The 15,001-nt window shown below is 39.0% G+C and overlaps 1 protein-coding gene across 4 annotated transcripts in view; it reads right to left on the bottom strand.

Moving 5' to 3' along the window:
* Positions 1–15,001, bottom strand: part of LOC121880046 (kinesin-like protein KIFC1) — a 141,763-nt gene that overhangs the window by 75,353 nt on the left and 51,409 nt on the right. The window contains exons 2-4 of one of the 4 annotated variants that reach the window (XM_042387048.1): positions 13,920–14,134; positions 8,769–8,909; positions 1,245–1,476 (exon numbers count right to left, since the gene is read on the bottom strand). In XM_042387048.1, the coding sequence (XP_042242982.1) occupies positions 1,245–1,476; positions 8,769–8,909; positions 13,920–14,133 (587 nt within the window). In that variant the 5' untranslated portion in view covers position 14,134. Of the gene's footprint in view, positions 1–1,244; positions 1,477–8,768; positions 8,910–13,919 lie in introns of all 4 variants that reach the window. The other 3 variants (XM_042387047.1, XM_042387045.1, XM_042387049.1) reach the window with 3 other exon arrangements.

The following is a 15,001-nucleotide window of genomic DNA, read 5'->3' on the forward strand; positions in this document are numbered from 1 at the left end:
CCTGCACAGCCCTGACCTCCTGGGACACACACAAAACATGCCCTGGCCCTGACCTCCTGGAAACACACATACACATGCCGACAGCCCTGACCTCCTGGAGGACACACACAAACATGCCTACAGCCCTGACCTCCTGAAAACACATACAGCCCTGACCTCCTGGAGGACACACACAAACATGCCCTACAGCCCTGACCTCCTGGAGGACACACACAAACATGCCCTACAGCCCTGACCTCCTGGGGGAAACACACATACACATGCCGTACAGCCCTGACCTCCTGGAGGACACACACAAACATGCCCTACAGCCCTGACCTCCTGGGGGAAACACACATACACATGCCCTACAAGCTTGACCTCCTGGAGGACACACACAAATATGCCCTACAGCTCTGACCTCCTGGGGGAAACACACAAGTCCTACAACCCTGACCTCCTGGGGGACACAAACATGCCCTACTGAGTTGCCTGTACAACTATGAAATATGTCATGGGTTTTGGAATAAATTGTGTTCAGAAAATGTATAAAGATTATAGAAGCTAAATTATATTGAAAAATGCTAAGCCCCTCCCCTGCCACCAGGGTGGATCAAGTGGATAGGGTGAAGGGGCATATTATAATGCTTCTAATAGTGGCGTTGTATGACGCCATTGATCTTTGGTCAATCAAATACTAAATAATTGAATAATGGAAGGCAAAACAAGCAATACTCAGCCAATGAGAAAAACGGTATATGATGTAATGAATGATCATGTAGAGTGCGGCCACTATACTCAGTATAATGGCTCATCGTCCTTGCCCGGCAGTCAGTAAACTGACCCATCAAACCTTGAGGGTCAATTATTGTTATTTATTGTTAAACAATTCTCTCGTCATGGTCATACCACCCCTCCTCCAAAAAAATTTCACAACGGATCTACGCGATTCATATGGGTTGCTTAAAACGATGGGTAAAAACGGAGAAATCACATCCCTGTACAAGAGACTGCAATAGACCATGTAGCATGGAAAGCTGCCATCAAGTAGCTGTGTCTAACTAATGCAAGCATGGAAAATGATTATAAAACGATGATGATGATGATGATGATGAAGAAGAATGATACAAAGGGTAGATAAATTAAAATTAGGTTGGTTAATCTTAAGGTGAAACAAGCTGTGGGTTAATTTTAAGGTGAAACAAGCTGTGGGTTAATCTTCAGGTGATCCTTATTTAATATTTTTTAAAGCATTAATTACATACCTTAAGTTATCTTTTAATCTATCAACCTCCTCTTGGTTTGCTTGGGAAACTGTCTGTGTCTTCTGCAGATTTTGATTAAGGTTCTGCTTCTCCAATTCCAGATTCTCAATCCGAGAGTCATAATCTGTAAGCTTGGCAAGAAAGTTTTCACGTTCAACTGTCGAGGACTTCATCAACTGTTCCATGTCTTGTAGACGTCCCTTAAGATCCCATGCTGCTCTCTTAGGCTTTCCTGAAAATTTACATGAAGCTGAGAATAGGTTATAAACCAGTAAATTATCTAAGGTTCTAAATAGAATTATGATCCTGAAATTTCCTTTTCTAGCAAAGCCAATAACCAAGGGAGATTAGATGCAGTAGTTGATATGTCTGCAACATTCAAAAAACACTTCCCACCAGCTCTGGATTGCCGTGCTGATTTCAGGGGTCAATCAAACTGTTTCACTCAGTTACTGTATATAGTTGGCTGACCAAGAACTCCGGGCAGGATGGTCTTGACAAGTGACAATTCTATGAGAAAATGTAGACTAACTAGCAGCATAAAACTGGTTTCTACTGACATGCAAACAATGTCTGATGCATTTTCATTTCCCTAAACACCTATGTGTTGAGAAAATTAAGGAGATAATGAAATTCTTGATGTTTGATATTAAGATTTGGTTGGCTAGGAGAAAACATAGATGATGATTTTTTTTTTCAATCCAGAATGCGACGTCTAGCTTTATACCTAGGTATGTTAATGCCTAGCAATAACTCGCCAGGCCAACATACAGACTATTAAAACATCTAATAATTACTTAATAAGTAATATTAGGAAGACACGTCGCTACCTGGCATTCAATTGCAATTCTCAAACCCCCTACCGCACCATCCATCACACGCATTGCTAACGTCATCTTCTTGCCTGGTAAGGAAATCGAGTGACTTTTATTTTGTTTATGTCTTTCAGATATTGTGTTTGGGACAATTTTTTTTACAGTCTGGTCAGCATGGCGACCACAGCTCGTCTTCTATTAGGAAGACGATAGATCGTTAGTGCCTAATATCCTCTGCTTTCAAGTCACTTAGTGAATGACGTTGTTTTTCGCCCTTCCGGGCTCGTCTTCACTAAAAGAATATATATAGACAGTATAAGCCCAAAAATCCAGATGCCAGAAATTCGGACCACCTGAGAATCCAGAGTTTTCAAACTCAAACTTTTTAAATTTAGCGGGCTTTTGTGTGTATTTGCGCATGCATGAGCGCCACAGCTGCACAGCGACAACAAGCAACCACGCAGTCGCCACTTTAAAACGATCAATCAAACTGTGACAACGTATGTAATTTTGAGTCCTACTCTTCCCATTTACAGAGTACAAGCCCATAATAATGGCTCCTAAAGTAGATAAACTTCGTTGTGTGAAGAGAAAGGAGAACACGTTGAAATTGAGTGACAAACTTGAAATAATTAAGAAACTAGAACATGGTGTGAGCAAAACTGTTCTAATGGAAACATACGACAATGGAAAGTCTACAATTTATGATATAAAAAAAGGCAAAGAATAAAATTATAGAATTCATAGCTTCTTCTGAGCCTTACAATAAAATTGTTGAAAGAAAAAATTTACATTGGCCAAAATTAGAAAATCTTGATGAAGTGTTGCACGAATGGTGTTTGTTAAAACGTTCAGAAGGTATGGCAATTTCTGGGCCGATGCTTATTGCCAAAGCAAAGTCTTTTAAGTAGCAAATGAACATTGAATCAGAGTGCTCATTTAGTGATGGATGGCTTAGGAATTTCAAGACTCGTCATGGTATTAGACAGTTAGATATTGCCGTACCTGTTCATCTCTTCTTTATTCCTCCTTAAATTTGAATTTTAAAAGTACTGCCTGAGAATCCGGAAAATCTGGACCAACCCAATCCCCAAGCAGTCCGGATTTTTGGAGAGGTGTATGATATAGTGAGTTAGTTAGTTGTTTATGATTGTCACACTGGTGACTTATATAACAAAAAGAGATGTTAATTAAATAACTTACTAAAATATCAGTTAAGAGTCATATTGATTATGTTTGGGAGAAAATGTTGTCTCCCTTGTATTATTATGATGATACAATGTGACTCATAGTGTTCCTCCTAGTTTAGATGAGTGATGTACAACTGGAGGATGAAGGACAGTTGTCTGGACTGCTAAATGATGGAGGAGACCATGGAACTGTCCCTGGGGAAGTAGTGTTGAGTGAGGAGCTACAAGGACTGGAAAGTTCAGCTCATACACTACATACAAGGAAATGTCCATCAGTAGAGGATGTGAATTCAGTAGTAGTATTTCACCCAGGACCCAAGGGGACCGTACTACATGTGATTATCAAGGATGTAGAGCCACTTGGTTTACCAAGTTAGATCCTCATTTGGCTTGCATAATTCATAGCAGCTGTGTCTCCGACAACCTGTTTTCACCATTGAATTGTGCAGTTTGTTATGATCAAATTTTTTTAATTAATCAAGCTGCAGGAGATAAGAAAGAATTATTGCAGATCCAAATTAAAAATAGATGGACCAAAGCCTTGCAGAGTAAATTTCTAAATGTAAACACTGGAAAGATCCCAAGTTGGCAGAAAGTTTAGAATTATGGGTGATAGGTAAGAGACTTAATCCCCGATTAGACCAACTGCTTCTCCTAAGAAAAGTAGGTTATTGGATATTAGGGGGCAGTGAAATTGTGCTCAAAGCTGCACTCTTCAGGCATTGTTCCTTATACATATCTAAGACTCCATGCCAAATTTGAAGCGGATATGTCGAGGTTTAGTCTGCCGCATTTTCTACTGAAATTTTTAAATTTACCTACAGTACTAGCCAAACAGCCGCTGTGGCGGTGCAATGTTCTGTTCAGTGTTTATCAACTTTTTTTTCATATCTCTTATTTCATTTAAGTAGCTGGAGATATTCCTTATGTTGAGGATAATTCAGATGATTCAAGAGATATTCCTCTCGTCAATACTGATGCTGATTTTGTCCCTGATCCAAGGGCTCTGACAGACACCAGTTCACAGAACCGGACAAGACTCCCTACACTGGCTGCCGCTTGTGACCGATACTTGATTAGTGATTATGCTGGAGCTGCCATTGCTACTGCCACCTTAACTGACTATGGCATTATCACAAAGGATGACAAGAGTCAGGTTATTGGACCACATAAGCTGCGGGATGCGAGACAAAAATACCGATTTAAGAGGCAAGAAATTGAGATGGCAAGTTTAGATAATTTGACGTCACTCTATTTTGATGGTAAGAAGACCGCCACTCGTGTGATGATAAAGAATGAGAAGACCGAGAAATGGAGTTCGAGGATGATGGTGAAAGTTCATTATGTCATCATAGTTGAGCCTGGCAATGAATATCTCACACATGTGACTCCACAGACTGGACACGGAAAGCAGATTGCCAAAACTATTCACGAGTTTCTGTTGGAGAAAAATCTAACCCAGCAGCCCATTGTGTGTGTTGGTTGTGATGGAACCAATGTAAATGTAGGATCAGAAAATGGAGTCATTCATCATCTTGAAATGTTACTTGGTCACCCGCTCCATTATTTCATATGTCAGCTTCACGGAAATGAGCTGCCTTTCCGCGCAGTTTTTTATCACTATGATGGTAAACCAAGTGGTCCTGAGCATTGGCGTGGTCCCATTGGAAAGCAGATCAAGGAGTCTTTGTCTGAGCTTCCAGTTGTCGCCTTCCAGCCAGTCAGTTTCCCTGATTTCCCTGTGTTTAATGATGAAGTGGAGAAAGATCTGTCCTGGGATCAGAAATACCTGTATAGGATTTGTAAAGGAGTTATCACAGGTGTTGTTGAAGATGACTTGGCTGCTATTGAGCCAGGTCCTCCCTGTGTGTCAAGGTGGAACACCTTATGGAGTAGAATCCTCAGGCTGTATGTAGCAACATCAAGACCCAGCCATGAGTTGAAAAGAATTGTCATTACAATAATAAAGTTCAGTGCTCCAATGTGGTTTTACATCAAGATACACCCTTACGTAACACACGGCTCAAGGAACGTATTCCAGTCCCTGCTATATATGAAACACCTGAATAGTGAGGAGGAGACGATAGTGAAGAAGGCTGTCCAGAGAAATGCATACTTCGCCCACACAGATCAACTTCTTCTTGGTATGTGTGCAGATGAGGACATGACTGTTAGAGAAAAAGCTGTCTCAATGATAAGAAAAATTAGAGAGGAGAATCAGCAAAAGGAAGAATGCACTGGCAGATCTGAAGAGGAGGAGGAAGATTCTGATGCTGCTGTTGACGAGAATTTGTTAAACTATACTGATGAGGAGGGTAAAGATGGAGATGGGAATGAGGATGTGCCTCCTGTAGTCAACATGAGAAAGGTGGTGACTCCGAAACTAAAGTGGCAAGCAAAAAACTATCATTCCATGATTAACTGGAGGAATGAACTCAAGACTGAGCCTCCTTACATTGCTTCTCTGTCAAATCTACAGGTTAATGACATTCTTGAGACACCATTAGTGGTGCCCAAGTGGCCAAACAGCACTCAGGCGGTCGAGAGAGGCATAAAAGTGATGACTGAAGCTTGCACTGAAGTGACGGGATACGAATCGAGAGATGGATATATTAGGCAAAGATTATTGTCTAGGAAAATGATGCCAAGGTTCCGCACAAAAAAGAATTTCAATATGAACTTGTAATGATTTTCTATACGGTGTACCTGTAAAATAACATGTGAATTAAATCGATGTCACCCATGTAAAATTTATCATTATCCTGGAAAACATTAAATGACACCTAATTTTTGGTATACACTAAAAGTTGACAAAAAGTCGTTCGCGATGCGGCAGGGTAAGTATGCATGAAATGGCATGAAATTTTGCACAGGTGTTTGTTACAGCCATACAAACGATGCCTGAAAAGTGCAGCCTGCAACTCAAATAAAAGTGTTTTTTCCCTGCCCCCTATTGGATATTCTAGCTACTGAGGCAATAAGAAGATTATAAGAACTTCTACCTAGTCAGTCTGATTTTAGTGGATTCCAGGATCAGGTTGAGGAAGTTGGCTCTAACCTTAGTGTTCAGTCTCTAGAGCAGGGAGAACCTGTTGAGACTGACTTCATCAGGTCCCCATTTTGGCAACAACTTCCACCTGGGGCAAAAGTGTTGGTTACTATGAGTGGAAACAGGCTGCTGTCGACTGCCAAGCAGCTGATGAATAACATTGAGTGTAAGGATGATCCAAACAGGCCTTCGGTAACATTGGTAAGATCTAAGCCGTCTTTGTTTTCCACCACATCTGAGACTGTGATTCCTGATTCAAGGTATTTTATGAAAATGTTTCTAAACTTCCTGAGCTATCAGCACTTACAAAGAGACAGGAAGACCAAGCAACTGTCGGTCATCATTCATTGTTCTTAGAAGGTGATACAGTACTACAATTTCTTGGCCTGATATTTGCCCCAAAATGATCTCTGAAATAGATGAAGTCTGGGCTAATATATTGAAAGACTTAACATTCATTCCCACAGATAGGAATCCTCACAAGTTTAGTTTTTTGAAGTTCCAATTTCATGACAAAAAGAGTTCCTTATATGAACTTTCCCAGTATTTGTCGTCTCCAAAATATGCTGATATAAGTTATGAAATAAATTTGAAACCAGTTACTTCTGCACTATTGCTTGAAGAATTCAAATTTAGGAAGTTGGCAGCAGATATTTGGTCTGCAATTATTATGTGTCAGTTATTGACTAAGTTTGCTCTGGACTATGAGGACAGTTCGGAAGTAGACACATGTTTTGCTGCTGCTAAACAAGGGATTCCATATTCCCTGTACAATTCATTTTTGGAAATGTTGTTGAAAGCCCTAAAACTAAAGGTTCAGCTAAGGAAGCAAGCCACTAAGAATGCTTCAAGTGGTAGTGCTTATTTATTGCTATGTTCTTCCTCTCTTTCTCCTGCCTTGTTTGATGAACAAACATTAGTTAAGTATACAGTAGATCAGATGTTGAGTACGCTATTCATATTACTGTTCCCAGGAGTCCTAAGACCTTTCGGAAATTTAAAAGAGGGAGGTCTAACAGGGGGAACAGGCACAGCTGCTAGGTTCAGTTATCAACCTAGAGGAAACTTTAGAGGAGGAAACATTTCAAGACGTAGTAGGGGTTGCCGTTTGTTCAGAAGTGGAAGGAGACATTATTCCACCACATCAGCGACCACTCCCTTTGAATGAAGACAGACAGCTGGGTCATCTAGAGGGTTGGGAAATTAGGTGAACTTCTTCCATATGGGCTTACAAGACAATCAAAGGAGGCCTCACATGGACTTGGTTGAGGCGCCCTCCGCTAGTGTTACCAAAATGGGGTTAAAAACCAACCCCCTTACTCACAGAATTTGTAATTCAACTGTTAAACAGAGGTGTGATAGAACTGTTGCAGTCAGAGAGATGTTTCATGTCTCGCCTATTCCCAGTCCCCAAGAAAGGCAGTGACAAATTGAGGTGGATTTTAGATCTTTCTGTCCTGAACAAGTTCATTATCAAAACAAGTTTTAAGATGCCTATTATCAAGTGCCTGTTGCTCCCACGTACAGAAGATTTCTATTGTTCGCAGTGGGGGATGTAAGTTATAAATTCACAGTGATGACATTTGGCTGAAAATTGCACAAAAAGTGTTTACAAAACTGGCAAACATCCCTAGAGAGATCCATGCGAAGGAAGGCATAAGAACTTTTGCTTATCTAGACGATTGGCTGATCGTGGGAAACTCTTTCAAAGATTATCAAAGGGAGACCCAGCATACACTAGTACTATTTCAAAACCTAGGATTAAAGATAAACCAGGTCAAATCAAATCTCATACCATGTCAAAAATTGGATTGGTTAGGTCTCCATTGGGATACCAATCAGCAGTCAGCCAGTCTACCAGAAGCAAAATTAACAGATGTTATGAACCAAGTAGAAGCCTTCTGTGTAAAGCAAAAGGTTGCCTGGCACGATTTAAAAAAAAAAAAATACTGGGTCTGTTGAATTTTGCCACCATAGCAGTTCCTTTGGGCAAGTTAAGGAAGAAGCAACTACCTCATCTGGAGTCAAAATTGCTTCACAGAAACAGAAATATTGCTTCTTCTCTTCCTATTCAGATCAAGAATCATCTGTCATGGTGGACAAATTTGGACAGTCTAATCGGCTCATCTCACTGGGTTCCCCCCTCAAACAGACTTCGTCGTTTGTACGGATGCGTCCAAAATAGGATGGGGATACAATTCCTACAAAGGAGAGTTCTGTCAAGGGAAGTGGAGCAACTCCCTTTGGGACAAACTCATAAATGCAAATGAATTGGCAATACCAGAACACTACTTTTTTTACCTTTCTAATAAATGCTTACTCTTTGAGAAGTCCATCCACCAAATTAAAATAATGACAATACAGTATTACCTTAAAAATAAATGAGAAAGATGAATTAATTTTGTAATACAGAGTAATTATACTGTACTAATACGTAACTATCAAGACAAACATCATGCACACAACTAACCTTTGTTGATGGTATCTCCATTATCTTTATTGAATCCTGAGGTTGGCTGAGTAGTAGAAATGGAATTTTTAGTACCAATAGAAGGCTGGTTGTTGTAGACATGATTTGTTATATTGGTTCCAGGTCTGCGACCACCTACTCCTGCAACATCAATGCATGTGCAATTCACATCTAAGAATATACAAGCTAAGTGCAATACAAAAAATACACAAAAAACAAACAGAATACAATTGTGTAAATACATTCATTGATACACACAGAATACAACTGTGTAAATGCATTTATTCATACACAAAGTCACCATGATGAAATCATATACCAGTACAGTAGAGTATATGTTTCTTTTTTTAATACTGCACCTCTACTGTACATGCTGAACTCTTCTGCCAGTTGTACATTAGCTTACTGAAAACTTTATTTGAAGACACAGAACCTGGGATAAAAATTAGAATAATACTGAAATCCCATTAAAGGTATTCCCTGATATCTATTCATTAACCCTTCCACTGTACAAATCGACTTTGCTAAATTTTTTTATTATTGTGCTACACCGCTAAAATTGACTGTAATCCGTGGCATCAAAATATTTTGCTAATCCCTGGGTTGTGCTGCCATCTTTCAGCAAAAGGCTCAAACACAACACAAACATGCAGTCACAGATGATGCCTGGCACCTGAGCCCATCTATTGACAACTGTCATATGAGATATTTTATCGCCTATCATCCGAATAATTAAGGTAAGTTTGTTTAATTATATGGAGATAGGCAGTGTAACTATCTAATATAAAAATATACATAAAAGAAGCAATACTGTTTGAACTTCCATTGTTTTTAGCTTCCCATTTCTGTGTTGATGTGAGCATGGGAGAACAAATATTTTATACTGTAGTACAAAAACTAAAGCATATTTTTACTGCTGCTTTAGTTTCTACCAGTATTTTTTATATATGCCACTGGTATGTGATTGAAATGGTTTTATCTCCCTTTACAGAGCCATGAGTGCAAGATGGAAGATGAGTGTTAGGAAGAGTTGTGCCATTTCCTTGCAAAGAAGTTTAGTAAATGATTCTTTATTGTCAACAAAATGAATGAATACAGTATGTACGTATATGCAAATTTGACATGTTTATTGAAATAAAGTAGTACAGGGTTGCCTCACTTATCGCAAAGGTAACGGGCATGAAATTCGTTGCGAATATCGAAATTGCGAATAGCGGAGCAATTTCTCCCATAAGAAATAATGTAAATCGGGAGGATACGGGTATCGTGGTGGTCACGGCCGTCAGATTTTAACACTTGTTTTACTCAATACATATAGAACATAAAATAAATAAAGAAACAAGGGCATAATATCAAATAAACATCAATAACAAACACTTTGAGTTTATTAGGCTTCTTTCAAAAATTTTCATAAAAAACACAAATTTCCATTAGCTGCCAACATTTCAAAGGAATTTTCATGCCAGACATGGAACAGCATGTTATTCTTATATCTTGTAATACAAAAGCAATAAAAAAACTTAAATTAGCACTTTCACTTTTTTGACGAGTTAATGACACTTGTTGTGATATTGCATATCAAATGGTAGAACCCATTTATTATTGGGGGTTATGATCTGGGGGAATAAAAAAAATCATACAACGAATGGGAGAGTTTTGGTTTACTAAAATTCAAGGTTACGAAAAAAGGCAGATGCTTTAATTTAAAAGCAACAACCGCAAAGCTAATATTTTTTCTCTCACCATTTTCAACATCTTTTCATAGATAGTAATGAAAATTTGGTAAAATAATGCAGTTTATTTTACTACCAGTATGCCTAGTTATTTCATTATTCTCTAACATTCACAATGGGGTTTTGAGAATTGCAATTAAATGCCATGTACAGACGTGTCCTTTTAATATTAATTATTTAGTAATTATAAGATGTTTTCATAGTCTGTATGTTGGCCTGGCAAGTTATTGCTAGGCATTAACATACCTAGGTATAAGCTAGGCGTAACATTCTGGACTATACAGTATCACAAAAACTGGTTTTTTTTTAGAAAAAAAAATTCTCTTTCTACAAACTTTCTTTCACCTCTCTCTTAAAAACACCACATAACTTGCTCCTAAAACTCAATCACTCAGCCAGCTACTTGAGAGTCTAAAATTCTCATCATTTACTTTCTTGCAATATGGATACTGTAATTGAATATATGAAGAGTAATCTGTATTCATACATTTAATTTGCCAATTAATATGAGAGAGAGAGAGAGAGAGAGAGAGAGAGAGAGAGAGAGAGAGAGAGAGAGAGAGAGAGAGAGAGAGAGAGAGAGAGAGAGAGGAGAGAGAGAGAGAGAGAGAGAGAGAGAGGAGAGAGAGAGAGAGAGGAGAGAGAGAGAGAGAGAGAGAGAGAGAGAGAGAGAGAGAGAGAGAGAGAGAGAGAGAGAGAGAGAGGAGAGAGAGAGAGAGAGAGAGAGAGAGAGAGAGAGAGAGAGAGAGAGAGAGAGAGAGAGAGAGAGAGAGAGAGAGAGAGAGAGAGAGAGAGAGAGAGAGAGAGAGAGAGAGAGAGAGAGAGAGAGAGAGAGAGAGAGAGAGAGAGAGAGAGAGAGAGAGAGAGAGAGAGAGAGAGAGAGAGAGAGAGAGAGAGAGAGAGAGAGAGAGAGAGAGAGAGAGAGAGAGAGAGAGAGAGAGAGAGAGAGAGAGAGAGAGAGAGAGAGAGAGAGAGAGAGAGAGAGAGAGAGAGAGAGAGAGAGAGAGAGAGAGAGAGAGAGAGAGAGAGAGAGAGAGAGAGAGAGGAGAGAGAGAGAGAGAGAGAGAGAGAGAGAGAGAGAGAGAGAGAGAGAGAGAGAGAGAGAGAAGAGAGAGAGAGAGAGAGAGAGAGAGAGAGAGAGAGAGAGAGAGAGAGAGAGAGAGAGAGAGAGAGAGAGAGAGAGAGAGAGAGAGAGGAGAGAGAGAGAGAGAGAGAGAGAGAGAGAGAGAGAGGAGAGAGAGAGAGAGAGAGAGAGAGAGAGAGAGAGAGAGAGAGAGAGAGAGAGAGAGAGAGAGAGAGAGAGAGAGAGAGAGAGAGAGAGAGAGAGAGAGAGAGAAGAGAAGAGAGAGGAGGTGGGTAGGCAGGGTGTTGTTGAAGAATATAATACAGTACTGTATGTGTTTACATTTTGTTACTGTATGTATTTACATTTTGTGATGACACCCAGTATATTATAAAGTGGATAAGGTATTGAGCTGCAAAACAGCTATGGGGGTATCATTATACTATGGCCAGCAATGAATTAGAGTGGCATAGTAGGACATCATAATTCTTCAAATTTCATATTTTTGTTCTGTAAACCTTCTGATCAAATAAAGGGTCCTGCTCTATTAATATATGCAAAATTTCATATCTTCACAAAACTTAGAAGTGAATATAACCGATTTTAGCATTCCACAAATTTCCCATACAAAGTCTTTGACTTCAGCATTGGTTCAAAATGGTTTGAGCCAGGCATAAACTAAAGGGGTTTGTATAGAATTGTTTCAACCTTTCATGGCCCATATCTTGGTCAACCACTCTACTGACCTCACATTTTCTGGAGATCTATTTACAGTATTGATTAGTCTCTGAAAAGTTAATCCACTAAACAGATTTCCGAAAAAAATTTAACATCATCACTTTACCATTCCATAATAAGGGATATTCATGAGTGGTTCACATGTTGACACATCAAAAGGTAGAATTTGTTTCCACTCAGTATTAAGAGGACAACTCTCTAATAAACTCTTGTATAAGTTCATATAACATCTCCATATAACATTTCACATAGACACCAACTTCACACTCACTACAAACACCACCACACCACACTAATCACTACATTGTGATATTATTTCCAGCACCAGCTTTAAATGACATATTAGTTGTTAATATGACTTAAATTATATATTATTGATGTTTTACTTAGTTCTCCTTTGTTTAATAATTTTCTTGAGACATTAATGGTAATACCGAATTGACAATCCACTGCTAACTAATAAGAGCATAAATTGCACCTGTATAATTATCAGTATCATATTCAATATCAATATTATCAGTCTAATATTCCTATCGAGTGTTACTAGCTTCCCTAGCTCTGTGCATGGTTCCGAGATGGAACTCGTGGAAATATTTGTCAAACTATAGGTTAGCCTGTTCAACCATTTGTGTTGGTGTGTGTAACCATCGCAGTGTGCTGTCGTCCAGCAAGGTGTCCTCGTTATTATGGCTCGTGACTGTACAGAGGCTCAAATAAGCTGAAGTGAGAATGGGGAGATGGATGTGTAATGTGGCATTAAAAGACAATAAGCCCTGTTCAGACCCAAAGGGGCAGCTGTGTATTGAATATATTGGTGAAGTTTTGTGTAGGGGTAGGCTGAGATGTTTCAGGCACGAGTTTGAATGAGGAAAGGAGGAGAGTGAAGGGGTAGGCCAAGAATGACACGTGGAAAAGTTGTAAGCAATAACTTCAAAGATAAGAACCTGACAAGAAAGGCTGCAAGAGAATGTACAGCCTGAAGAGTTATCATCAGGTAATCGTGGCTAACCCACATAAGCATGGGAAAAGGCCATAAAACGGTGATGATAATGATGATATAAGAACAGATCTTCACAAAGTGATACAGCATACAGTGGTTTCATTAATTTAATTAACCCATTGTATGCAGGGTTTTCCCTGTGCTGAATAAAATTGTCTGGTGTTAGCCAATAAAATGCTGAAAGAGGCATCCCCATCGTGAAGTGGTTAGGGAAGATATTCTACTAACCCCTTGTGTACGGGATCCTCCCTATGCTGAACAAAATCGTCTGACACTCGCCGAATAAAATATTAAAAGTGGCATCAGCACAGTGAAAGGGTTAAGTTTATTCACTTAACAATAGTTGTAACACATATTATTGTACTCTGATGTCAATATAAATTCAAAGGAGGTACTGTACTATCTAAAGTATTCTAGCAGCAAATTTGCACATTTTTTTTTTACAAACCTGAATGTCTCTTCATTAAGTACAGTAGTAGTCATATCAGTGCTTGCATCATCAATAAAGCATATAAGACTTATGCACTCAAATCCAAATTGTCCTGACATGCAACAAACAAAACAACAAGTACATACAGTATCTACTACAGTACAGTACATGCACAGCAAGAATTTACCTTGAATCCTCAACAGAGCCTCAACAATTAATCTTCCACTTTCTGGAAGTCTACAGTCTATAAACTGTCCCCCAACTTCAATGCAGTTTTTATTTGGAATTTCAGGACACAGAGAACCACTATTAGCTTCTTTACCATTGGTGATAGGAAATCTGCCCTTTTCATCAGGGTGTGGTACAATCATCACTTTGTCAGCTGAGCACACAGAACCCATCCTTCAGCATGTGAATGCAGAAGGAAAATATGTCTTGAATATGAAAATTGAAGCTCTTCTAGTAATTGGCACATTTATACCCATGCTTCTGGTTCAAACCCTCTTGTTATGATATGTAAGAAATATTCACAAGAGCATTTTTTTATCGTATATTCAACACACTATCAATAATAGATCAGCAAAGCCAACTGATGCTCCCCAAATGGGCATTACCATGATCTTCATTTGATATATCATCCTTAACTTAGTGCAGATCATCTAATTAATGCAGGTATACACATTTGCATGAAGATACTGTAGATATATAAAAAGATATTCATTCAGTAAAATCATCATACAATTTTTCATTGGTTCAGCATGTACTGTACTACATATACAGTATACTGTACAGTATAAGTAATGCAGGCATACAGATACATTTATAAATAAATAAGGAAATAAACAAATTAAATAAATAAATAAATAATATATACTGTATACAGGTATAAATATATATACAGCTCCCCAACTAACGACTTACTCGACCTACGACCACCCGCACTTACGACCTGCCTCAGTCCGTAACAACCACCTGCACATACGACTTCCGCAGTAGGTACCATAATGTTTCAAATGACACGCGCATTTTCTATACCGAAACGTTTCCGTCCCATACGAGAGAGTGGCGTGGCTTGGGCCGTCGCTTGGCTACAGCACCCATGCCGTAGAGCGCTTAGTTGGTGTTTGGCTGACGTTGCATCCACAACTGATCGTGCTGTGTACTGACAACAATTTTGTACAGTATTTAATTGACTTTAGAATGACTGGAAAGCATACAAGTGAGAGAGCTGGTAGTGCTCAGAAGAAAAGGAGACAGTCAATTACTTTT

Source organism: Homarus americanus, unplaced genomic scaffold (assembly GCF_018991925.1).
Source record: "Homarus americanus isolate GMGI-L3 unplaced genomic scaffold, GMGI_Hamer_2.0 scaffold30108, whole genome shotgun sequence".
Lineage (NCBI taxonomy): Eukaryota > Metazoa > Arthropoda > Malacostraca > Decapoda > Nephropidae > Homarus > Homarus americanus.